Source organism: Chanodichthys erythropterus, chromosome 21 (genome assembly GCF_024489055.1).
Source record: "Chanodichthys erythropterus isolate Z2021 chromosome 21, ASM2448905v1, whole genome shotgun sequence".
Lineage (NCBI taxonomy): Eukaryota > Metazoa > Chordata > Actinopteri > Cypriniformes > Xenocyprididae > Chanodichthys > Chanodichthys erythropterus.
In genome coordinates, this window is record NC_090241.1 from 2,750,633 (window position 1) to 2,778,623 (window position 27,991).

Here is a 27,991-nt window from a genome sequence, read left to right on the forward strand (position 1 = left end):
TAAAAATTAATAAATAAATAAATGATTGACATTCAACACATTTACTCTAAATATCCCTCAGCTGTTCTTTTCTATCTTTCAGTGAAACCCAGAACAGAACCCAAAGGTCTGATTCATCTTGCATCTGTCTCTGTAGCTTATTAAAAGCAATGTAAGTGTATTCAAATCTATTCTTACCAAGGGTTCAATTTATTATATGGACAAAATTTCATAGATCAACATCTCCAGTCTGGACACATAGCCTACATGTGTAAAAAAACAAACAAACAAACAAACAAACAAAAAATGGTGTCACCAGTGTTGCCAATTTAGGGATTTTGTCACTGGATTTAGTGACTTCCCTCTCCGTTTTGAGACTTTTTTCTAAATTTTATGGACAAATCTAGCACCTTCTTGGATAAAACCATTATCTAGATTCATATTTTGCCCACTGATCAATATTCATATTTATATAGATCAATGCATTTGCCATTATGCTATCATCTAGTGACATTTAGCTACCAGTTTTAGCTACTTTCAACTGAAAAATGTTGGCAACACTGGGTGTCACACAATAAAGATAGTGTTTTTAAATGACTGAATGAATGAATCAGCAGTAATGTAAGATTGTGGATGCCGTCAGACGTTGGAATAAAAGTAATTGGCCTATGGCTCCACCTTGTGTTAAAATTTTAAATTACATTTTGCAGAAACACACACACAAAATAATTAAATAATAATAACATTTTTATTTTTTTTATTTTTTTTTAAAACCCAGTTCCAGAGGGAGTGCATAAGTCAGAACATAATTCAACATAATTCTCTGGAAGTTCTAATGGGTTTTCAATCATTCAACTATATATATATATATATATATATATATATATATATATATATATATATATATATATATATATATATATATATATATACACAGTACAGTCCAAAAGTTTGGAACCACTAAGATTTTTAATGTTTTTAAAAGAAGTTTTGTCTGATCACCAAGGCTACATTTATTTAATTAAACATACAGTAAAAACAGTAAAATTTTGAAATATTATTACAATTTAAAATAACTGTTTTCTATTTGAATATATTTCACAAAGTAATTTATTCCTGTGATCAAAGCTGAATTTTCAGCATCATTACTCCAGTCTTCAGTGTCACATGATCCTTCAGAAATCATTCTAATATGCTGATTTGCTGCTCAAACATTTAATGTGTACAATTGTACAAAATATTTGTGTACAATATTTTTTTCAGGATTATTTGATGAATAGAAAGTTCAAAAGAACAAAAGAACAGTGTTTATCAGTGTTTATCTGAAAATAAATACTGTTCTTTTGAACTTTCTATTCATCAAATAATCCTGAAAAAAAAAATATTGTACACAAATATTTTGTACAATTGTACACATTAAATGTTTCTTGAGCAGCAGATCAGCATATTAGAATGATTTCTGAAGGATCATGTGACACTGAAGACTGGAGTAATGATGCTGAAAATTTCTAATCTTTTGTAACATTATAAATGTCTTTACTGCCACTTTTGATTGATTTAATGCATCCTTGCTGAATAAAAGTATTCATTTCTTTCATTTCTTTTCAAAAAAATAAAAATTCTTACTGACCCCAAACTTTTGAGCGGTAGTGTATAATGCTACAGAAGCTTTGTATTTCAGATAAATGCTGTTCTTTTGAACTTTCTATTCATCAAGGAATCCTTAAAAAAAAAAAAGTACACAACTGTTTTCAACATTGAAAATAATCATAAATGTTTATTGAGCAGCAGATCATCATATCAGAATGATTTCTGAAGGATCATGTGACACTGAAGACTGGAGTAACGATGCTGAAAATTCAGCTTTGATCACAGGAATAAATTACTTTGTCAAATATATTTAAATAGTACACAGTTATTTTAAATTGTAATAATATTTCACAATATTACTGTTTTTTACTGTATTTTTAATTAAATAAATGTAGCCTTGGTGAGCAGACGAAACTTCTTTTAAAAACATTAAAAATCTTAGTGGTTCCAAACTTTTGGACTGTACTCATATATATATATATATATATATATATATATATATATATATATATATATATATATATATATATATATATATATATATATATATATATATATATATATATATATAAAAAATCAAGTTTTTAAAGTTCCCCTGAAATCAAAATTGAAGTTTTTTAGCTTTTAGTATGAATATGTTAGCCTTAAGATTATGAATAAGTCAGTGTGTTCCAAAACAATTACAAAATTCGCATTTAGGAGATATAAGCATTCAAAACTTACAGTCTCTCACTTCCGCTAGCATGGATCATGGATTTTCATGACATCACATCGCACTTCAGTTTCTCGTCAAATCTTCGGTCCAATCAAATGCTCTCTAGAATCTGAAGTCCCGCCCCCTCCTACACTATAAACAGACACAAAATGTGTACAAATTCATAAGTCAAAACCATTGCTGAGTATTTTCTCTTTAAAACTGCAGTGATCTAAAGATAGTTTCAAAAATGCGGTGAAATTGTTTCTTACATCACAAACTACCTTATAACCAATCATGTCAACCTGCAGCCGGGCTTTAGCATATTATTAACTATAACCGCTCTGAAGCAAGGGAGTCGTGTAACATTAGCAAAACAATATTAGCTGTTTGTAGTCAATTAACAGGCTAATCATATTAATTACAGTTTTGTAAAAAGCGATACCATTGTGCAGCGTTTACCTCAGTAAGTTGACCGAGTGGATCTCTGAGCTTGTGCGAGTGAGTGGAGGCGGGGCTAATTGACCCTTCGCAAAGACCCGCCCCCCTTAGTTATGGCTCGTGAACCGATCATCTCTTCCTACTAGTTCATTTATAGCATCAAATAAACATGAATGAACATCAGAAGGAATGTTGTTTCAAACACTGAAAGATGTCAATACACACCATTTTTCAAGTTCAAGTCCACCGAAGTTAAAGGGTTTGTTCACCCAAAAATGAAAATAATGTCATTAATTACTCACCCTCATGCCGTTCCACACCCTTAAGACCTTCGTTAATCTTCAGAACACAAATTAAGATATTTTTGTTGAAATCCGATGTCTCAGTGAGGCCTGCATAGCCAGCAATGACACATACTCTATGCAGATATGCTGATTCATAACGCTCCGAAGCTTCCTGAAGCAGTGTTTTGAAATCGGACATCACTAAATAAGTCGTTATTTTGTTATTCTGGTCGCTTTATAATATTAATATTGAACCACTGTACTCACATGAACTGATTTAAATATATTTTTAGTACATTAATGGATCTTGAGAGAGGAAATGTCATTGCTGGCTATGCAGGCTTCACAAAGCCATCAGATTTCATCAAAAATATCTTAATTTGCGTTCCGAAGATCAACAAAGGTCTTACAGGTGTGGAACAACATGAGGGTGAGTAATTAATGACATTATTTTTTTTTATTTTTTGGGTGAACTAACCCTTTAATCTTCTAACTCCTGACTGCTTTGTCGGACAAAATGGCGGAATCAGTATTATGATTGGTTAGATCGCTTGTCAATCAAACTGCCGTTGAAGGGTTAATTAGCATATTCATAGATCAGTGTTAAATCAGCAAGAGTGTAGAGTTACATTAAACCCTTACGAAAATTAACAATGGTTTTATCATTGTAAAACTGGCGTAGACCACCATTTATACCACAAAAACAAAACAAAACAAAAAACAGTAAATATATGTTTTTTTCTAATAAAATCATAGATAATTCGTGGTTACCATGAAATAACTACAAGAACCATGTTTTCTTTAAAAAAAATTTATTTGTAGTAAAACCATGGTTATTCGTAAGGGAAGCTATTTTAAGGCACGAATATATATATATATATATATATATATAATATATATATATATTTTTTTAAGGCACGATATATATATATATATATATATATATATATATATATATATATATATATATATATATATATATATATATATATATATATATTTCACTTATTTATTTATTTTATTTTTTTTTTTTTCCCACAGGAAAAAACGTTTAAATATGTCATATTGGTGATTTTAAGGGATAAAAATATTGACTACATGGGGATTTTAACAGTCTATATTTGTAAAACCTAACATTTCAAGCGACATTAGTGCAAAACCTAAATTGTAACCCACTTCGCGTTCAGATTTAATTTTCATAAACGCCTTCAAACCCAAACGCCAGAACCCACCCTCATCACGTGGCCGGATGTATTTCGGCGGAGAAACAGGAAGCGCTACAGCAGGGAGAGAGAGAGGGGAGGTGGAGTGGGGCGCTTGAATGAAACTGGCAGGCCGTGAAAACGCTGCCATCTCCCAAATCAGGACCGCACTGGCCGAGGCTGGGGTACGATATGCGCTCGGCTTTCTTTCACATCACCTGTCGCGTCACCTGCGCTGTCTGCATGCCGCAACACACACACACACACACACGACCAAACACGTAGGCTGTGTTTTAAAACCTAGCTAGCTGTCTTCCAACACAGCTTTTATGGCATAATAGGTGCGTTTGTTTTGGAAAACTCCCCACAAAATGCTGTCTAGATGGGCATCTCACTAGGTTTTGAAACACTCCCATGATCAAAGAACTGTCTGTCGCTCATATAAGTGCTTAAACTGGGCTGTGTGCGTGCATGTGAAGCAGGTGCTGGTGCTTGGAAGAGGAATTGAGTAAGTGTTTGTGTTGATGCATCTTCTTATGATGGATTTGCTGGCTGTCTTGGAAATAACTTTCTAATACTGAAATGAAATGCCTTGTTGGTTTTTAGAGAAAGCTGATGGGACAGGTCTGTAGTACTGATGTGTGCATAACACAACCTTGACTGTCAGAGCTGTGATTTCTTGCTTTAGACTGTACTGGTATGATGATTTATGATTTAAGTGATATTATTAAACCAGTTTTGGTTTTGGTTTCTGTTTACATGGATTTTCATGTATCATTATTCGAAGGAAATATTATTTATTATATTGCTTGTCTACTTTAATCTTTTTAATATTCTTTGTATTATTGTTATTGATTGTCTAATGTTTTTTATAATAAGCTTCATAATATTGCTCAAATTTATAAGTCTAAAATGAAAGTTTTGTTTTCTCTCTTGCTGAAAACAAACAAAAATTCTTTAGTTTAGACCTTTTTTAAACAAAAAAGAGGAAATATTCTTTTGTTATTGTTTGTCTTTTTAATGTTTATAATAGTGATGTCAAATGATTAATCGCAGTTAATCACATCCAAAATATAAGTTTGTGTTTACATAATATCTGTGTACAGTATATATTTAATATATATAAATACACACACAAAAATTTATTATGTTTATATATATATATATATATATATATATATATATAATATGAATTCTAAAAGTACATAATAAATATTCACAGTACACACACACATATATAAACTACAATTCAAATCAAAAGTTTGGAAATTTTACTATTTTTAATGTTTTTGAAAGAAGTGTCTTCTACTCATCAAGCCTGCAGTTATTTGATCAAAAATACAGAAAAAAAACCCAGTAATATTGTGAAATATTATTACAATTTAAAATAATGGTTTTCTATTATATGTCTGTGAATTTTCAGCATCATTACTCCAGTCTTCAGTGTCACATGATCCTTCAGAAATTATTCTAATATGATGATTTATTATCAATGTTGTGCTGCTTAATATTTTTTTATAAGGTGATACTTTTTTTCAGGATTCTTTGATGAATAAAAAGTTAAAAAAGAGCAGCATTTATTAAAAATTAAATCTTTTATAACAATATACACTACCGTTCAAAAGTTTGGGGTCAGTATTTTTTTCTTTCTCTTTTTTGGAAGAAATTAATTATTTTTTCAGCAAGGATGTGTTAAATTGATAAAAAAGTGATTTATATCGTTAGAAAGTATTTTTATTTTTGAATAAATGCTGTTCTTTTTGACTATTTATTTATCAATGAATCCTGAAAAAAGTATCACAGTTTCCAAAAAATATTAAGCAGCACAACTGTTTCCAACTTTGATAATAAATGAGTATCAGATCAGCATATTAGAATGATTTCTGAAGGATCATGTGACACTGAATACTGGAGTAATGATGCTGAAAATTCAGCTTTGCATCACAGAAATAAATTATATTTTAAAGTATATTAAAATAGAAAACCATTATTTTAAATTGTAATAATATTTCACAATTTTACTGTTTTTTCTGTATTTTTGATCAAATAAATGCAGGCTTGATGAGCATAAGAGACTTCTTTCAAAAACATTAAAAATAGTAATGTTTCCAAACTTTTGAATGGTAGTTTATATATGTAAACACAAACTTTTATTTTTGATGCAATTTTATTCTTTATATTATTATAATATCATATAATATTCTTCATAATATTACTCAAACTTGTTTCCAGTCTAAACTCACGTTTTCTCTCTCTCCATAGATGTGGGTGGCACAATGAGTGTGAAAGCTTTTGAGCTGGTTCCCGCCGTGGCGCGGGAGCAGGTGATGGGCGAGAAAGTGCGGATAAACATCGAATGCGTAGAGTGCTGTGGCAAACACCTGTACCTGGGCACCAATGACTGCTTCATCCATCACTTCATACTAGAGGAGCACACGACAGCCAAAGGTAAGCTGGCTTACAATACCCAGAAGCTCCTCCACAAATACCTAGGCCTGAAAAAGCCAGTGGCAGAGCTGAAGGCCGCCTCTGCTTTGGAACGTCTAATCGTCCTCTGTGATTCAACCATCACTGTTGTGGACATGGTTACCCTGGAGCCTGTGCCCTTCGGGGGCACTAAACTCAAAGGTGTGACTGCGTTTTGTATCAACGAGAACCCGGTGACGGGGGACCCGTTCTGTGTGGAAATGGCAGTGGTTTTCGCACGCAGGCGGGCTGTCCAGATCTGTACGGTCCATGAGGACAGAGTGCAAATGTTAAAGGAAGTGGCCACACCAGAGCAGCCCTGTGCCCTGAGCCTGGACGGGTACAATATCTGTCTGGCGCTGTCCACACAGTACATGATTCTGAACTACAGCACAGGAGCTTCTCAGGACCTGTTCCCTTACGACTGTGAAGAGAGGAAACCCATTGTTAAGAGGATCGGCCGGGAAGAGTTTCTCCTGGCTGCCCCAGGCGGGCTTGGTGAGTTAAATGAGCAAACGCAACACTGACCAGTGCATGTGTTCATTTTTTCCTCCCCAAGCTGAGGTTTTTCTTTGCCCTTTTGAAGCATTTCATCAGTGACATTCAGAGGATCTACACTTAATTTGGAGGATTTGGATCAGATCTGTGGCTGAATGTTTAGATGTGATTTAATAGTTCAGGGGATATTAATATAAATTATAAATGTATGTCTCTATAAATATTAGGGTTGTCAAGATGTTTTTTATTTAATATTTTGTATTTTATGGTACTAAATAATATTTATGCTGTAGTTATAATCCATTTATTTACTTTTTGAGCATAGACCTGAAAATGAAATTTCCAGCATCATACATTTTGAATGCTTTAGAGCACAGTCTTAATGTTGGTCTCTTTTTAAAGAGGACACTTGGAAAATTATTTATGAAGTGAAAAGTTTAAAAAGTTACAGAATTTTACGTTTATATTGTTAAGACAAATGCACAAAAATACTATTAAAATTTTATATGAAAAATATAATTTTTTAAAAAACATGTTTTACTCTAAAACTGCAGGAAAATCAAAGCCATAAATCTAAACAAGTTGTATTCCAAATTTGAGCTTGATATGTCACAAAAATGAGCTTTCAGTAAGATTTTGTTTGGTTGCTGTACCAAAAGTTTTCACTAGATGAATTTCGTCTCCCATACCATTTAACCTTTTCAAATCATATCCATATATATTCACATAGCAAGTGCCAAAACTTGGTAAAGGTTTCGTACCAGTAAAAAAATTCGAAACAAAAACTTTTTGGACAAAAATTAGCGAAGAGCAAACCTTTCAGCTCAGCTGCTATTCTAAATTGCAGCAGAATAGGGTGCAGGAAAAGAAAGTTTAACACACTTTTGTCAGCAATAAAAAAACAAAAAAGAAACACAAATGTGATGTTAAAGGGTTAGTTCACCCAAAAATGAAAATTCTATCAGTAATGACTCACCCTCATGTCATTTCAAACCCGTAAGATCTCCGTTCATCTTCGGAACACAGTTTAAGATATTTTAGATTTAGTCTGAGAGCTTTCTGTCCCTCCACTGAAAATGTATGTACAGTATACTATCCATGTCCAGAAAGGTAATAAAAACATCATCAAAGTAGTCCATGTGACATCAGTGGGTCAGTTAGAATTTGTTGAAGCATTGAAAATACATTTTGGTCCAAAAATAACAAAAACCACGACTTTATTCAGCATCGTATTCTCTTCCAGAATCCTTTCCATTGAACTGATTCCATTGAATTGATTCCATTGAATCCTTTCATCTGTAGGCGTTGGTAATGCACTTTTACGTCGCTGTGGTTGTTTTTGGCGATTAGGACATCCGTGACATTTTGAAGCATCGGAAATACATTTTGGTCCAAAAATAACAAAAACTGCGACTTTATTCAGCATTGTCTTCTCTTCCGGGTCTGTTGTCAAGCCGCGTTCAGGCTTCTTCTTCTTTCCTGTTTTATGGATTACTGCCCCCTTCAGCTCCGGAGTGTGGTTCACGACACTGCAGTGACACTGCTGACATAAGACGCTGCTGACGTGTTATCCGGTGCGCCCGAGCTTCATTTACAGTCTGAGGGAGACGCACCCTGTATTCAAGCTATTCTACATTGTTTGTATTTTGGTATTACTATTTTTTTTAAAATGGTGCGTAAGTGTGCATGTCGCGGATGTCCTAATCACCAAAAACAATGACGCAAAAGTGCATTACCAACGCCGACAGATGAAAGGATTCAATGGAATCAATTCAATGGAATCAATTCAATGGAATCAATTCAATGGAATCAATTCAATGGAATCAATTCAATGGAATCAATTCAATGGAATCAATTCAATGGAATCAATCAATGGAATCAGTTCAATGGAAAGGATTCCGGAAGAGAAGACAATGCTGCATAAAGTCGTAGTTTTTGTTATTTTTGGACCAAAATGTAGTTTCGATGCTTCAAAAACTTCTAACTAACCCACTGATGTCACATGGACTACTTTGGTGATGTTTTTATTACCTTTCTGGACATGGACAGTATACCGTACATACATTTTCAGTGGAGGGACAGAAAAGTCTCGGACTAAATCTAAAATATCTTAAACTGTGTTGCGAAGATGAATGAAGGTCTTACGGGTGTAGAACGACATGAGGGTGAGTCATTAATGACATCATTTCATTTTTGGGTGAACTAACCCTTTAATCTAAAGTAATTTTTGCAATGGTTTAATTGGATCTTTGAAGGTCCGTAGCAAATACATTGGTCAATAAAGTGAGATTAAATACATAAAGTATTGTTTAACATATTTAATTAATGCAGATTTGTAACATTCTGAGTTTGCATCTCACAGTTTTTATTTATTTTGAGGCATACTGAATCTGTTTCTGTGCAAATGAGATGAGTAAATGCATGTTCACATTTAGTCTAGAACTACAATATCCATCATGTTCACACACAACACCTCTTCTCTCAACATGGGCACAGGAGTCAGTCAATAAATGGGAAAATAAAGTAACTTGCATTACTTATTTTAAAAAAGTAACCAATATTTTGTTGTAAAATTAAAAGTAATGCATTAATTTACTGGTTAATTAAAAAAAGTAAGTAAAAGTAATTATGCAAGTCACGTTACTTGTAATGCTCAACACTGGTTGATTGATTTCAGAATGATTGAGCTTGTTTCCTGGTTTTGGCCTACAAAAAAATGTCATGCGCTCTATAAGACAAGAGATGCAAATCACTTTTTTGCAAACCAAAATGTTTTGAAGGAAATGCCACTCCTGAGGTGTCTGTATCATAAATTGTTTGTCTGTTATTTCTTTGTTTGTGCTTTTTATAAGTTCAGCCACACCCCACGAGAGCTATGAATCTGTCTTCTCTGCTGTGACTGTAGTCATGGTGATCATTTGTGATGAGTCATGCATCTCTCTGTATCTTTATCTCTCAGGGATGTTTGCTAACGCTGAAGGCATATCTCAGCGTGCTCCGGTGAGCTGGTCAGAGAACGTGATTGCGGCGGCTGTGTGTTTCCCGTATGTGGTCGCGTTGGATGAAGGTTTTGTGACTGTTCACAGCATGTTGGACCAGCAGCTCAAACAGACGCTGTCATTCAGAGATGGACACCTTCTGCAGGATTTTGAAGGTAAGAGTGCTGTCCCATACATTTAGCATTATTGCACCCTTAAGGCCAGTTCTCACAGAAAACCGCGAGACGTGGGGAACGAAAAAAAGGTCTAGCGGCACATTTTTTTAAAAGTTGAACTTCTTTTAACTTAGTTTTTAGAAAGCTGTTTCATGCACGAGACCTTGCAATATGTTCCCGATATGAGTGCAACGGTTAAAGACATCCATCTAGCACATTTACATTGAAAAACAATGCAAAAGTAGTGCAGTGGAATGGAAAAACTTGTTTTTTTTTGTATTCATGGTTAAAGAAGAACATCCTTTGAAATATTAAGGTAAGTTTGCCATGCCAGTTTTAATGGGATAATGATTCCTTCCTTTTATAACATCTCAGAAAAACGTATTCATTGTAATGACGTATTTAAAGGGTTAGTTTACCCTAAAGTTAAAATTCTGTCATTAATTACTCACCGTCATGTTGTTCCAAACTCGTACGACTTTCGTTCATCTTCTGAACACGAATGAAGATCTTTTGATGAAATATGAGAGATGCCTGTCAGTCTATTGACTGCCTTTGCAATGAACACTTTGACTCTTCAAAAAGGTCATAAAGTGATTGGAAATCATACTGCTAATCCATATGAATCGAGCGGTTTAGTCCAATTTTTTCTGAAGAGGCTCGATCGCTTTTTATAGTGCAAAGATTTAAAGGATTAGTTCACTTTCAAATTAAAATTTCCTGATAATTTACTCACCCCCATGTCATCCAAGATGTTCATGTCTTTCTTTCTTCAGTCGAAAAGAAATGAAGGTTTTTGATGAAAACATTCCAGGATTATTCTCCTTATAGTGGACTTCAATGGAGCCCAAATGGTTGAAGGTCAAAATTACAGTTTCAGTGCAGCTTCAAAGAGCTTTAAATGATACCAGACGAGGAATAAGAGTCTTATCTAGAGAAACGATAATTTTTTAACCATAAATGCTCATCTTGAACTAGCTCTCTTCTTCTTCTCTATTTGAATTCCAGCAGTGTAGACACTGCTAAATGTATTACTGCCCTCCACAGGTCAAAGTTTGAACCAAATTGTGATATACAATATGCTTGTGCAAGTATATAACAATTAGTTCAAACTTTGACCTGTGGAGGGCAGTAATACACTTAGCAGCTGGAATTCAAATAGAGAAGAAGAAGAAGAAGAAGAAGAAGAAGAGAGCTAGTTCAAGATGAGCATTTATGGTTAAAACGCATATAATTTTACTTTTTTTTTTTTTTTTTTTTAGAAAATGAGTGATGTTTTCTCTAGATAAGACTCTTATTCCTCGTCTGGTATCGTTTAAAGCTCTTTGAAGCTGCACTGAAACTGTAATTTTGACCTTCAACCGTTTGGAGACCATTGAAGTCCACTATAAGGAGAATAATCCTGGAATGTTTTCATCAAAAACCTTCATTTCTTTTCAACTGAAGAAAGAAAGACATGAACATCTTGGATGACATGGGGGTGAGTAAATTATCAGGAAAATTTTATTTAAAACTGAACTAATCCTTTAATTTAGGCTTTTACTCAACCGAACATGAATAATGCACAAGGACAAACCTCTTCTGGAAGCTCAAACGTCCTTCGTAACCAATGAGGTTCATTCTCATGTTTCACGCAGCATGTTTGAGCTTCTGAAAGAGGTTAGATCTTGTGCCTCATTCACGTTCGGTTGAGCTACTGCTTATGTTGGCAGATCAGTGTTTACGTGTGAGTAAATGCCTAAATTAAATTCTCATAACCACATTTTCAACTACATCAAGTCAAATGATCTTCACTGAACAAGGTTTATTTGTTTTAACAGTGGATGATTCCTCAGATGGTTGCCTCTTTTAATGGTCTATTGAGTTGATAATGTTGCTCATTAGTCAGAAATAACATCTCCGACCTCCTGTACTGCATCTTTAAGTATATTCTACAAAATAATAATTCATACGGAAAAGTTAGCTTCAATAAAAAAAAGCAATATTTATGATCCCTCGTAATCAAAAATGTTGCAGTAGACATGTAAACTGAGCAGAAATGTATATCTGTGCCACTTTTCTTCACTGAAATACACGTTCACCCCAAATCATTCTCAATCTCAGTTGTCATCGGACTGAACCGGCTCATTTCCACACTGAATCAGCTCGCACCCGACTCACTTAATGAGCAAATAACTTGTTTTTGAAAGCAATGTTAAAGCTGCAAGTCTGACTGATTTAATTGTTTTTATGAGAACATTTAGTGAAAGATACAAAATCCTGTTGGAAACACGATAAAGAAGTGGTTGAAAAATCACTGATTTAAGCCGTTATAAATAAAGATCTCCACTGTCTTAGTTGGTATTCCTTCAGATTGCTAGAGCTGCAGTGTAGTCATTACAAGTATTGATTTCTCTGAAGTGCTGAGGTGAATTTCCCTACAAAGCAGCAAGGAAATTTTCTCCTGTCAAGTCTTGCTAAAGCTTGATAGTGCTTGAAACGGCTTGGCAAAAACCAGACACATTCGCATTTAATAAAGCAAGCAGTGCAGAGAATGTAGTCAAGGCAATTTAATCAGGAACACCTGATTTAATGTGTTATGACAAGCTCAGATCAGGTCATTCACCATATGCCCGCATCAAAAACTCATTATTGTGCAGATCAAAAGCGCTTGATTTATTTTTCAGCTGTTTAATCATCTACAACCTTCATCCCTCACACATTCTCATGTCTTATGAATGTGTTGTACTTTATTCTAGAGCATTTATTTCCATGAATGTGGCTTTTTTATTGGTTTTACACCACTCAATGTTCCACATTACATTGCAACTCTATGCACTAAAAATGCTGGGTTGAAAATGGTCAAACCCAGCAATTGGGTTGTTTTAATCCAGCAGTTGTTTGCCCAACCTGCTGGGTAGTTTTTTTTTGTATTGCTTGCTTAAAATGAGAATAAAACATAAAGAGCCTCTAATCTCTTTATTTCTGGTGCCCTCTCTCAGGTAAGGTGGTGTTGGCCTCATCAAAAGCGGTGTATATGCTGGTGCCTCTCCCTCTGGAGCGTCAGATCCAAGACCTGTTGGCGAGCCATCGAGTTGAAGAGGCCCTGACCCTCACCGAGGCCGCACAGAGAAACATTCCCAAAGAAAAATATCAGGTACACTGAACTGTTCTAAAAACGGTGAGATACAAGAGTGTTTCTCTCAATTGGAGAAAGGATTTTAATTGATCATTTTCTCTTTTTGTGTTGTAGATATTGCACAAAAGAATTCTCCAACAAGCAGGATTCATCCAATTTGGCCAGCTTCAGTTTTTAGAAGCAAAAGAGCATTTTAGGTGAAGTGCATCATTTTGTCATGTAATTAATACTGTTAATTGCTGCTCAGGCCCAGATGTTTCAGAGGATGACTGAATGGAGTTAATTAACTTCTTTGCTAATTGCTTCTTATCCCTCTGCGCACCTGACCCTGATCACCGTATGCTAATGGATGGAGAACAGAAACTTGTCTGATAACTGAATAAATGGCTGTCATAAATATCAGCGGATGTACCATTCAGCATGTATTTTAAGCTGCTATGTCTGTCAAACGGCAAGAACTATTAACCCCTTTGAATCAAGGATTGCTAGTACTACTGTAATATTTCATATGACCACGAGGAGGTGCATCTGGAATGATTTACTATGTAAAAACATGGCCTTTTATCTTTAAAACCTGGAATAGGATCGAGCAAATGGACCACCAGTGTTATTTTACTATTAATTATAGTATTTATTAACATTTTGATTTCTATATTTTCAGTTTTCTTTTTAATTTGTTTATATCTTGCAATTCTCACGTTTTCTCACAATTGCGCGTTTATATCTCACAATTCTGACTTTTTTTCTTGCAATTACGAGTTTATATATCGCAATTATGTCTTTATATTTCGCAATTGAGTTTATATCTTGCGATTGCGTGTTTATATCTCTGTTTTGACTTTCTCGCATTTGCATGTTTATATCTCACAATTGCGCATTTATATCTCGCAATTCTGACTTTTTTCTTGCAATTACGAGATTATATATATCACAATTATGTATTTATATTTCGCAATTGAGTTTATATCTTGCAATTGCATGTTTATATCTCGCAATTGACTTTTTTTCTTGCAATTACGAGTTTATTACTCGCAATTCCGAATTTTCTCGCAATTACAAGTTTATATCTCGCAATTCTGACTTTTTTCTTTCAATTACAAATTTATATCTTGCAATTGACTTTTTCTCGCAATTGCGTGTTTATATCTCTTAATTCTGACTCCGTATTGTGAAATATGAACTCGCAGTTATGAGTTATAAAGTCCAATTCTGAGGGGAAAAAGCGTGTTTATATCTCGCAATTCTGACTTTTTTCTTGCAATTACGAGTGTATATATCGCAATTATATATTTATTTTGCAATTGAGTTTATATCTTGCAATTGCGTGTTTATATTTTGCAACTGTTTATATCTCTCAATTTTGACTTTTTCTCGCAATTGCGCATTTATATCTCACAATTGCGCATTTATATCTCGCAATTCTGACTTTTTTCTTGCAGTTACGAGTTAATATATATCGCAAGTATGTATTTATATTTCTCAATTGAGTTTATATCTTGCGATTGTGTTTATATCTCAATTTTGACTTTTTCTTGCAATGCCGAGTTTATATCTCGCAATTCTGACTTTTTTTCTTGCAATTACAGGTTTATATCTCGCAATTCTGACTTTTTTCTTTCAATTACAAATTTATATCTTGCAATTGACTTTTTCTCGCAATTGCATGTTTATATCTTGCAATTGCGTGTTTATATCTCTTAATTCTGACTCCGTATTGTGAAATATGAACTCGCAGTTATGAGTTATAAAGTCCAATTCTGAGGGGAAAAAAGTCAGCTAGCAATTCTGAGATTTTCTTGCAATTACGAGTGTAGATATTGCAATTATGTATTTATATTTTGCAATTGAGTTTATATCTTGCAATTGCGTGTTTATATCTCAATTTTGACTTTTTCTTGCAATTCCGAGTTTATATCTCGCAATTCTGACTTTTTTCTTTCAATTACAAATTTCTATCTTGCAATTGACTTTTTCTCGTAATTGCGTGTTTATATCTCACAATTGCGCGTTTATATCTCTTAATTCTGACTCCGTATTGTGAAATATGAACTCGCAGTTATGAGTTATAAAGTCCAATTCTGAGGGGAAAAAAGTCAGCAAGCAATTCTGAGATTTTCTTACAATTGCAGATTTATATCACATATTTTTTTTGTAAACTTGCAATTGTGAGGGTGAAAAAAGTCGGAATAAAAAATAAAAAACTTTTCTCTCACAATTCTATCTCGGAAACAAGCTTCCATACATTGTAGTGCTTAAACTTATTGTATTTTAGGTAGTTTCAGGTCATTTCTAATTTTTGTTTGTTTCATCTAATATTTATATTTTATTTCAATTAACAAAAATAATTTTAGTAGTTTTAATTTTAATTAACAGTAACAACACAGGATTCCGCTGTAATGTTAATTTTATTTTAATATGGCTGAATTTTGTTTTTAATAAAACAGCAAAATAAAAATTTCTTTTTTTTTAAATAATAATACATAAAAATAAGCTTTTAATAAAATAAAAACCTTGTAGTAATAATAATTAATAATAATAATAACAACATTGCTTTATCTGATGCCCGTCTCAGGAAGGGACAGCTGGACGTACGGGAGCTGATCTCTCTTTATCCGCTGCTCCTGCCCGCTTCTTCCTCTTTCACACGGTGCCATCCACCACTTCATGAATTTGCTGACCTGAACCACTTGACGCAGGGTGACCAGGAGAAGGTACAGCGCTTCAAACGTTTTCTCATTAGCTACCTACACGAGGTGCGCAGCAGCGACAGCGCTAATGGTTTCCGTGAAGACGTAGATACGGCATTGCTGAAGCTGTACGCAGAGACCGGCCACGAGAGTCTTCTGGACCTGCTGGCCTCAGATAATGCCTGTCTCCTGGCAGACAGCGCCCCCTGGCTCGAGAAGCATCACAAGTGGGTACTCGCTTTTATATTTCTTTGAGTAGCCGTTGAAATAAAGATTCAGTCCAGTTTATTTTTGCAAGAATAAACTGATGCCTTCGTTGAGCTTCATGTTTTGGTTGTTGTCTTGTAAACCATCATGATGCATTAATCATCAATGCCTTCTGTCCTTTTAATCACTGCAGTTGTCATGGCAGCGCATTAATTAAATCTTTAATAAATGACAGTGTTTGAATGACTTGCTACATTTCTTAATGTGTGTGTGATTTGACTGTTAATGGTGTTTTCTCTCTCTGTTCAGGTATTACGCTCTTGGGCTTCTCTATCACTACAATGGTCAGGATTCTGCTGCTTTACAGGTGGGATCTGATTCCTGATGTGCTGTTTGATATATATATATATAACTATATATTCTTTTGTCTTTTTATTTCTTTTAACATCTATTATAATGTTAAAAACAGTTGCTGCTAAATATTTTTGCGGAAAACCATATGCATTTTTCCACTGTCGGTCAGAACGGTTCTAGGAACGGTTGCGGTTATATTTTCATTTGAGCTTGGTCTCGGCACGATTACAAAGCGCTCTCGGCCCAGAATTGTTGGCTAACTGCTGACAAAATGCGTGTACTGACGTCACCACTCAGGATTGGTCACTTGTTTCTTGTCTGTTGCCTGGCTACCAATTTCTCTGTAGCTGTCCATGTGTGCTGTTTGAGTGAAGTAAACACAAGTTAATAATAGAAATATCTGATCTTCCTCCATAACGCAGTCGCTATTTACATCTCATACCTTCTGTAAACTCTAGCATTACCAAGGCAACCACTGACGCATTTGTATTACGTTCCAAAGAGCTCTGTTATCAGCCCTACAGTGGAAAATGAAATCATATCCATACCATATCATATCTATAAATACAATCTAATAGCGGCAAATAAACTTAACACAGGTTTGCAGAGTTTAAAGGGATAGTTGATCCAAAAATGAAAATTCTGTCACCATTTATTCTCCCACAAGTTGTTCCAACACAAAGTCAAGTCAAGTCAAGTCAAATTTATTTATATAGCGCTTTTACAATTGGTAATTGTTTCAAAGCAGCTTTACATATTAGAAGCACAGAAAAAAAAAAGGGAAGTGGTTAAAACTGTACAAACAAGCGTGGTAATATGTAACATATACAAGATGGTGCTACATTAAGCCAATGTCGGCTGACTTCCAGGGGTGGAAAAAACCCCCTAGGAGAAAAGTTGATCCAAAAATGAAAAGGAAGATCTTTGGAAGAATGTCATTAGAATGTCATTAACCAAGCAGATCTCGCCCCCCATTGACTACCATAGTATTTTTTTTTTCCTACCATGGTAGTCAATGGGATGCGAGATCTGCTTGGCTAATGACATTCATCCAAATATCTTCCTTTGTGTTCAGCAAAATGAAATTTATACAAGTTTGGAACAACTTGAGTGTGAGTAAATGATGACATTTTTTCATTTTTGGGTGAACTAACACTTTAATGATCACTTTCATGCTATATTTACTTAAATTCACACACAATGAAGATGTAGAGAATGCACTATCCATTTGATAAGGCTTTATTTTACTTGATATTTAACTGTGTGGATAAATGCTTCCGTTAATCAGCAAATCTGATGCAGAAGTTGGCTTAGACTGATAATCTAATGGCCATGTATTGGCCAGTTAATCTGTCTGGATGATGTATCGGTCTATCTGAGTTAGACTGGTGTGATTTAAAATTGTTTGAAAATCTTGTCTGTCTAAATATACAGTATATACAGTGTTTCAGTTTGTGTCATGATCAGTTAAAAAGTAGTAGTAATAACTCAGTAGTAAACAGGAATATGGAAATTGTGATGTGTATTTAACCTGGAACATTCATGTTAAAGGGTTAGCTCACCCAAAATGAAATTTCTGTCATTTATTACTCACCCTCATGTCGTTTCACACCCATAAGACCTTCGTTCATCTTCAGAACACAAATTAAGATATTTTTGATAAAATCGATAGCTCAGTGAGGCCTCCACTGACAGCAAGATAATTAACACTTTCAAGGTCCAGAAAGCTACTAAAGACATTAAACTTAAATGTACACATTATTTAAAACAGTTCATGTGACTACAGTGGTTCAACCTTAATGTTATGAAGTGACGAGAATACTTTTTGTGTGGCAAAAAAACTAACTTTATGACAATATCTAGTGATGAGTGATTTCAAAACACTGCTTCATGAAGCTTTACGAATCTTTTGTTTCGAATCAGTGGTTCGGAGCGTGTATCAAACTGCCAAAGTCACGTGATTTCAGTAAACGAGGCTTCGTTACGTAATAATTGTTTCGAAATTTCAGTGGTTCACCACTTGGGGGCGTGACTTTGGCAGTTTGATACATGCTCCGAACCAGTGATTCGAAACAAAAGATTCGTAAAGCTTCATGAAGCAGTGTTTTAAAAACACTAGATATTTGCAAAGTTGTTTTTTTTTTGTTTTTTTTATGCACACCAAGTATTCTTGTCGCTTCAAAACATAACGTTTTAAATATGTTTTTAGTAGCTTTCTGGGCACTGAAAGTGTCAATTGTCAATTGCTGGAAATGCAGGCCTCACTGAGCCATCGGATTTGATCAAAAATATCTTAATTTGTGTTCTGAAGATGGACGAAGGTCTTACGGGTGTGGAATGACGTGAGGGTGAGTAATTAATGACATAATTTTCATTTTTGGGTGAACTAACCCTTTAAGCAAGATGCAGTTCTATTTAAGAACCTTGCAATTGACCATATGCTCGGTTACTTCCTGGTTTTCATTAAGCCAGTTTGGCCATGTGAACTGTTAGTTGTCATTCTGTACTCGCTGTACAGTTATAAAGTCCTCAGAATTGGACTTTATAACTCACAACTGCGAGTTCATATGAGTCAGAATTAAGAGATAAAAACACGCAATTGCAAGATATAAACATGCAATTGCGAGAAAGTCATTTGCAAGATATAAATTTGTACAAAACCATCAATGGTTGACTCTTTAATGCTGTATTTATATTTTAATGCAGTGATCACACTTAACTAATTTGCCAGTAAACCAGTTTTATTGATTGCAATAAAGATTTGAAGCTACTGCAAACGTTTTAATAAGAAACCCAGTGTCTGTAATTGGACATGCAACATTTTTTTCAGCAGTTTTATTTTTAATGTGATGACCGAAAACATTATCTGTTCATTCTTCTGAGATTGTCCCCTTTTGTAAAAACCGAATGTTTCAAGATGTAGGAAATCCAACATTTGACAGAAAACACTTTTATTTTAAAATAAAAAGACATTAATTACCATTATAACCAGCAGATGGCGGCAGAGGACCATTTATAGGCTCATATTAGCTGTAATATTTTTTCACTCAGTTTTGCTTTTGAATAAATATTAAAAATTATACAATCACTAGGTTTAAAAATACATTTTGTCAAGGTGAAGTATGAAGTACTCACAAAACTCACAAAAACTTTTCTTGTGAATGAATGACACAAAGTGATCACCGCGCTCTCTCTTATAATCACTGAAGCTGTCAGTCAGAGCAGAACAAGATCAATGATTTCAGCACACTTGTGAAAACTCACATTTTATTTAATAAATCTAACTAAAGTGCACAATAAATCTTTAATTTACAATGTGTTAATGCTTTTTTTTCCCCATACAAAAGTGTGAAAACTGATGGTCAGATTGAATTTTGCGGAGAAGGAACATTGAGGGACGTGTCTCTTTTGTCTTATGCTTGAGTAACTAAATTAACACTAGACCTGACTATTTAAGTGACTATATTCTCATTATAAACTAAGTATTACACTATTGATGCTGTTAAAGCTACCTCAGGAAGATGAAGATGCCGACACATCAATGAGTGACATTTGACCGGAAGTTTTCCAGCTGGCTTATCCTTAAGAACGTTCTGTGCATATAGTCCATTGGATATACTCTCAGGCAATGGATGATTAAGAGCATTTTTTGGGTCCTGTCCTGTTGTAGATGTGGGTTAAGATTGTCAACGGAGATCTCCAAGACTCAACACGACCGGATCTGTTTGAATATGTCGTGGATTTTCTTAGTTTCTGCACCAAACTTGACCTCGTGTGGCGACATGCAGACTGGGCACTACAGAAAGATCAAAAGGTGTGTACTTCATCCTCATTGAAATTAACTATTTTAGATCTATCGTTTACCTACAGAATATTCTAAAGGTGGCCGACTCTCTCTTTTGAATTGCCTACAGATTGGTGTCCAGATCTTCACCAAAAGGCCTACCTCAGAGGAGAAGATGGGGCAGTTAAACCCAGATGACGTGATTACGTATTTGCAGAAGCACAGTCAAGCCCTTCTGCTCTACCTGGAACACCTGGTGCTAGAGAAGAGATTGCAGGTAAGAGCACCACTGCCAGAGCATTATTGATTCTTTAGTCCAGGGCTGTACCTATGCTAAAGGTTTCCCAACTCTGTGTGTTGTGTCTCCGTCAGAAAGAGAAGTATCACACACATCTGGCCGTGCTGTATGCAGACAAAGTCCTGAGCCTGATATCACGATCATCAGCCAATGAGGAACAACTGTCTGCTGCCCGCCAGAAACTACAACGGTTGCTGAAAGAGTCCAATCTCTACAGAGTCCAGCTACTGCTAGGTAGGTACCCGGTACCTGCGTGCCTGTGCCTTTTCTCCAATAGACTTATGAGGACTTTTAATTCTTTGATTGCAGTACAATTAATTGTTCCCCTTGGCAAAAAGGGCAGCTTTTACACGTGTGAACATGCTTATAGAGTTACTGCGTTTACTGGCAGTGGGCCTGTCAGGATAACTACTTTTTGTTGTGCGATAAATTGTTCCAGAAATAATTGTGATAAATGATATTATTGTCATTTTAAGACCATTTTATGCCACTGAATATATAATCATAATATAACAGCATAATAATGCAAGTAGGCCTACACACTTTCAAACTTTAGATCATGGAAATGAGGGATCAAAAAATGTAATATCCTAAATAAAAAAAACTTGAATAAATGGTAAATATCTGCAAAGTGCAAAGTAAAAAAAAACAAAAAAACTGCAAATGCACAAAAGGTACTATATTTGCACCGGAACAAATGTTGGTGACATTCATTATCATGTAAACATAATGGGTGATAGATTGCATCACCAAAAATTATTGAGGTCATGTACATATATTGCATGATAAGTTGATACATTGGTTATTTGTGACGGGCCTAACTGACAGCAGAGTGTGGGCAAAAAAAAAAAAAAACATTGATTGTTATTGTTATTTCGTTGAGGAATAATTTTCATCATTATTTTTGTCAATGACATTTTTTACAGATGAAAAAACTAAATCAAAACCAGCTTTGAGTGACAAAACCTATGACGAAGATCTATTGACAATTTCGTCAATGAATAAAAACGAGATGAAAATGTTAGGGAGGGACGATTTGGGAAGAGATCCAGTCCTACGCTGTAGATCATACACTTGTTGCATAAAATGTTCAATAAAGTAAACGTTTGGGAGAAAGAGAAGAGCAGACATATAAATCTCAAAAAGCACAAAAAGGGTGTATTCGATACGTCAGTGTTTGAGTACTAAATCGAGTTCTCTTTTTCATCTTTTCGGTAAACGGACAAATACACAGAACATTATGTAAGAATGTCTGTTTTGGGAAGTATTCACGTAAACGGTTGGTTATGTTGTAAGAAATGTTAATAGTTGTGAGAATATCGGAATTGCATCAGTGCATTGGATCCCAGCATTCAGTCTTAAAGTGCCAGCAGCCTAATTAACCTGCTACCGTCTGCACCCTTAATATTAATCAAACAACAAAAGACAGAAGTAAATCACTCACTGCTCATTAATAGCTTTAATAAGGATTAATTATATTTAAATAAATATGTAGGCTATGCAAGTTGTTATAAATAATGCATTTATGTTCTTTAGGAGAAGTGGTTGTATTTATTTTTAAGATAATATATTTTTTTATGTCACAGCAGTTAAATGTGTGTCTGTATTGCATGTTCAAATTTGAATTTCATTCATATTAGCAGGTTAATAGAGGTTTTCTCCAGGAGTATATAATGAGTTTGGAAATTTTAGAGAAATTCTTAATTAATGCATTATAATTTAAACAAAACCATTAGATTTTAGATCTGCTGTAGATTTAGTCGACTAAAATCGTATATGATATTTAGTCGACTAAAACTAAAACGATTCAGATTACTAAAATATGACTAAAACGAAATGGCATTTTAGTCAAAAGACTGACTATAACTAAATAAAAAATTTGCTGTAAAAAAAAAAAATCAAATTAAATCAAAATGAACACCGATTGTTATTTTTTCCCCCGATTTCACAGACAACGCTTAAGCTAGTCTCAGACTAAAATGCATGTTTGAGCTGTTTTAACTGAAAGCAACTTATATACGTACTGATATCTTATCTTTAAAATGTGTCGGTGCCATTGTTTTGTCTCAAAATGTGCACCAGTGATGTTTTTTTTTTAGTGTACTTTTATAAAAGCTACTTAAATATCCTAATCAAACTAAGGCCTAATCCGGGTTTAGGCTAAGCCCTGTCTTTGAAACCAGTGGTATAATAACATTATTTATCATATCACAGTTCAAATTGAAATTGCGGTATATGTGTATGCATAGTGTTGAGAGCTAAAATATGGTTACCTCTGCTTGTGTGCTTGTAGGTAAAGTTCAGGACTCTGAGCTGCTGCTACATGAGCGAGCTACACTACATGGGAAGTTAGAGGAACATGACAAGGCCTTGCACATTCTAGTGCACCAGCTCAAAGACTCTCCTGCGGCTGAGGAATACTGCTCCTGGGCCTCTGCATCTCAGGACCGGTCCTTCCGTCAGAACCTTTTCCACCAACTCTTGAGCGTTTACTTGGACCCGGAATTACCGGGAGGGGCACAGACAATAGCTGCAGTCGACCTGCTTAACCGACATGCTGAAGATTTTGATGCGGTGCGTGTGTTAAAGCTCCTCCCAGAGGAGTGGTCTCTACCGTTACTCCGTCCTTTCCTGTGTGGGGCGCTGAGGGCTAGTGTTCATGCACGTTGCACTTCCCAGGTTGCAGTGGGGCTGGCCCGGGCACAAAACCTTCAGCTTCAGCATGACAGGGTGAGTTCACGTCCCGGCTTGGGGAACCTTTCCTGATCCTGTCCTCTCCTAAATCATATATATAGTTGATTCTGCTCTAATTTGATCTAATATTTAATGTTTTTAAAAATGTTGTAGATTTATGTTGCAAATGATAATCGATAAAATTATTAACTATATTTTGAGACAAAGGTCTTGTTAATGATTTTCAGTTTTGTTCATGGTAATTAAAGCAATAACAGAAGAATAAGTGAAGTATGGTATTCGAGGTAAAATGCACACCTGCTGTTGGGGTTAAAGGCACAGTAATTAACATGATAAAATGACTTTTCCATTTGATGACATCACATGGTTAGAATCAGATGGGTGTCCACCTTGGAGAAAATCATCCTATTAAAATTATATTAATCATATCATATTAATTATTTAAATTATTATGAAATCTCCTTCAATGCTTTCAGAATTTTGTTTCTGTATTTTTAAAATGAACATATTTTAATGACAGACAGTATATTTATTGAACAAAAATAAATTATTTCATCAAAATAAACAGAAAACAGTACAAACTTTGCTAAAGTGATCATTTAGAAGAAGTTTTAATTTAGTATTCAAAACATATTACTTTAGCTTAAGCATTTCTATTAATACTTTGTGTCTTTCCACCAAATACATTTTATAAGATTTTTAAACAAAACAAACCACTTTTATTATTTATTTTCACACAAAATTTTGTGTTGCTCCATCAATGTTCAATAAAAAAACATATATATTTTTCTGCAATCATACACTACGGGAGTAGTGAAAAGCACAATTTTTAATAAGGTGTGCCCCTGTACCTATAGTTTCTGATGATTTCCGAATCAAATTTTGTTTTGATATTTTTGCAGGGCATAAAGTCAAAAATGCCAGGGTGATACAACTGTCTAGATATCAGAGAAAAAGAGAGAGAAAAAAAAAAAAAAACATTAAAAGAATAAAATTCTTGAAAAGAGAACCTAAATAGTAGTATACTAGTTTGACAGTCTTATATTATTATTTCTTAGGGGGGAACATTTTTATTTAACTGCTTGTTAATATAAAAATTATATAAATATAAAAATTAAAAATAAAAATTGTTTGAAAAATCAATCATATGAAGTAGTCAAATCATGCAGATCCAATGACTGGGTCAAGGTCAATAAGTTGCTTAAAATATCAGATAATAGAAATAATAAAGATAATAAAATAATCAGATAATAAAATATCAGTTAGTTCAGGTTGCAATAAATGTCATGCGGTGTGACCCCCACAATTAATTAATTAATGTCATAATTCATGATATTTGTATAAAATGAGTAAATATTTAAATATTTTTTGAAAAATGATTGGTCTATGGAAGCTTGTTTCCGCCACTGCATAAAAAATAAAAAAGGTAATTGCAACTTATCTCAGAATTGACTTTTTTTTTTTCTCCTTGCATTTGTGAGTTTACATATCCCAATTCTGACTTTATAACACTCAATTGCGAGAAAAAAGTAAAGCCTTTTTTATTTTTTATTCAGTGGCGGAAACATGCTTCCTTTGGGTACTCTAGTCTTCAGTGTCACATGATCCTTCAGAAATCACTCTAATATGCTGATTTGGTGCTTGAGAAACAGCCGCTTAATAACGGATAGATTTTTTTCAGGACTTTTTGATGAATAGAAAGTTGAAAAGAACTGCATTTATTTGAAATAGAAATCAATTTATTTACTGTCACCTTTGGTAAATGTAATGTTGACCACAAACTTTTGAACATTTTTGTTGTTCAAAATCAAACAACCAACATGAATGATAACTTTATATATATATATCAATGATAAAGTCAAGTTACTTTAATGTATTTGCACCAAAAAATAAGGATTTATGCTGATAACGTCCAAAACCACACTTTGCCAGGGGTGTTTCCAAACTTTTGGAGGGCAGTGTATACTTGAACTCTAACAGTGTATGTCATTGACCCACTAACCACCGCGTTCTGTGTCTCACAGCTGAAGTATCGAGGCGGCCCAGTATTAGTGTCTGAAAAGAAGGGATGCCAGCTGTGCCACAATACCTTCAGTGAGCCAGACTGCGCCTGCTTGCCCGGAGGAACGCCGGTCCACATTCACTGTGTCGCCAAGAAAGCCCGGGACTTCCCAATAGAGCGCCAACATGAAAACGCCCACCACAGCAACCACACATGAAGCTGATCAGTGCAGTGGGGCAGGAGACACATGCTGGCGTTGCACCTGTACCGCACGCGTGAGAAGGCTGAGTGCATCGGAGCCCGTGCGAGAGCACTTGATGCGAACGGGACCCGAGGGAGTCGGGCATCAAATACGTGTTTTGGCAATTGAGATGCTATTTATTCCATACACACAACACTGACAATGAATATGAACATTTTAATGAGCGTCAAACTAAAATCCAAAAAAACCTGACATTGTCTGCTGGTTGATCTTTTTAGCATTGCCTTATGATGACTGGTCCAGTGGTTGTCTTCGCTTTTAAATGGGTGGTATCCATGGTAACTATTATTTGCAAACCATTTGAGGTCAAAATATCAGTGTCTCGACCATCTGTTCCCTGTGAGCGGAATTATCAAAAATTGGTTCATGCAATTTCAACCGGTCAATAGTTTTCATTAAACACCAAAGTCACTTGCTCTGTTCTCAGAGACTGACGGGTTATGGCCTTAAGTGATTGATTGCGTCATGATTCTTTTAATATAAGGGAGAAATGCTTAAAAAGAAAAATGATTTTGAATATGGTTTGGTCATCATAGCTCGTTTAAACTCGTTATTTTCTGAGATAAAAAGGGAAGATTTTCCAGAATTCCCTTGTTCATCTTCTGATCTGGAGTGTAAAATTCTGCACTGAAAGTCTATGATTAATTGGCACAACCCAAGAGAAATATTCCCTCTTTCCCAAGCTTGATTTGGCTTTTCCTTCAAAGTCAAGTTTAAGATACAAAGTGATATTTAGTCAAACGGTAGCCATATGAAACAAACCGATGGACTCAGGCTGTGTTTGTGTACATGTTATAATGAAATGCTAAAGTTGCTTATGACATCCAAAATGTTTTTCTCATATGCATGTGGTGATGTGGATACGAGTCATCATGTCTTACTGCTAAGCTGTGATTTTAAAGATCAAAAAATATTTTAACATGATCAATTACGTTGTGTGGTTTTTAGGGAAGCATGGTAGCAGAGGGTTTCGCTTGAGAATAATCTCTAACCTTATATTTGAATAAGTATTTGAAATATTTTCTCTGTGAAAGGGGGAATAAGTGAAGGGGGGAAAAAAAGCACAGAATAAACACTGCCTACTTAATAAATACTAAAAATGACCTCTGCTATAACCAGGGAATGGTATGGATTACTAGTTGCCTTGAGATGCTTTCACAGAAACGGTTTAACAAGTGAAACTATTACATTTATTATAGTGGTCAACGGCTGCAGGGATAATGCTAAGTTGTATCCAAACAAAATTGTCCCATAGTTACACATTATTGAAATACTGTTGCACACAATATTTTAGGTTGTGGATCCAGCACAAGTTCCACTCTTGAAATGCCGGCGTAGGGAAGTTCATGTGCGCTGTTTGGTCTTTGCTTTGATTTGCTGATGCGTTTCTCCCAGAAAAAGTTCCATTCTTCATCCGTGCAACCAGATCGTTCCTCCTCCTCGTCTGTCTGAAGTGAGACTATGAACTTTTTCAGCTTGTGCATCTAAATGGAAACCCTCTACATTGCTACGTCTCTTTATATCCACTTAAAGTATTTTATACATATAAATATACATGGATACTGGTGTACATACTGTATTAATTACTGTTTGTTGCTTTGTAAATCAATGGCAGTGTAGGTGGAATGTACAGAATGTAAAGACGTCCATTTTAATAAATGATTATGCCTACATGAATAGAGCACTGTTTATGATGATGTACTTCATATAGAGTCTAATAGAAAGGCAGAAGAGCCAAATGATTGGCCCTGTTCCATTTGTTTAACAGTCCAACATGTTTGCGGAAGCATCATGTGACTGACTGATGCTGCAGCCTGAAGAATGGAGGAAAAATCTAATTATACATATGATTCATATTTATATATATATATGCTTAAATTTATTATATCACCTGTCATAAAGAGAAAACACATATTTTAGGAATCGGTTTAAAACATTTTTTTTTTTTTTTCATTTATCATGCAACTAAATAGTCTTAATTCAGTCTCACATAAAAAAATAAAAAGATATAATTTTTGTGTATGGCCTCAATAACAGCTTGCATTCTTGCTGGCAGTGTTTTTGTTGTTGACTTCCAAGTAGTTTCTAGTTATTCCCAGAGACTTGCTTTGTTTGAAACTTTTGTGCGATCTATCTTTGAATCCATTAAATCCTAACAAAAATGATACTTTTGCTTTAGAAACTAAAGAGCCTACACATACTGGTGTGGATTAACCTTTTCAGAAACATAAATGATGTTGGTAATCACTAATACTGTTGCACAAACATTACATTGGG

General features: G+C 34.7%; 1 protein-coding gene across 4 annotated transcripts; it reads left to right on the top strand.

The window, feature by feature from the left end:
• Positions 1–73: 73 nt before the first annotated feature.
• On the top strand, positions 74–27,959 carry tgfbrap1 (transforming growth factor, beta receptor associated protein 1). 4 transcript variants are annotated; one of them, XM_067374717.1, is made up of 12 exons: positions 74–151; positions 6,453–7,154; positions 10,114–10,308; positions 13,290–13,444; positions 13,541–13,623; positions 15,999–16,340; positions 16,630–16,687; positions 20,345–20,488; positions 20,589–20,735; positions 20,831–20,990; positions 23,050–23,486; positions 25,475–27,959. In XM_067374717.1, the coding sequence occupies exons 2-12, from the start codon at positions 6,467–6,469 to the stop codon at positions 25,667–25,669; spliced, it is 2,604 nt and encodes an 867-aa protein (XP_067230818.1). In that variant the 5' UTR covers positions 74–151; positions 6,453–6,466; the 3' UTR covers positions 25,670–27,959. The 4 variants fall into 4 exon arrangements, with proteins under 4 accessions (XP_067230818.1, XP_067230815.1, XP_067230817.1 ...); XM_067374714.1 differs by lacking the exon at positions 74–151 and adding an exon at positions 4,254–4,375; XM_067374716.1 differs by lacking the exon at positions 74–151 and adding an exon at positions 4,385–4,698.
• The last annotated feature ends 32 nt before the right edge of the window (positions 27,960–27,991 follow it).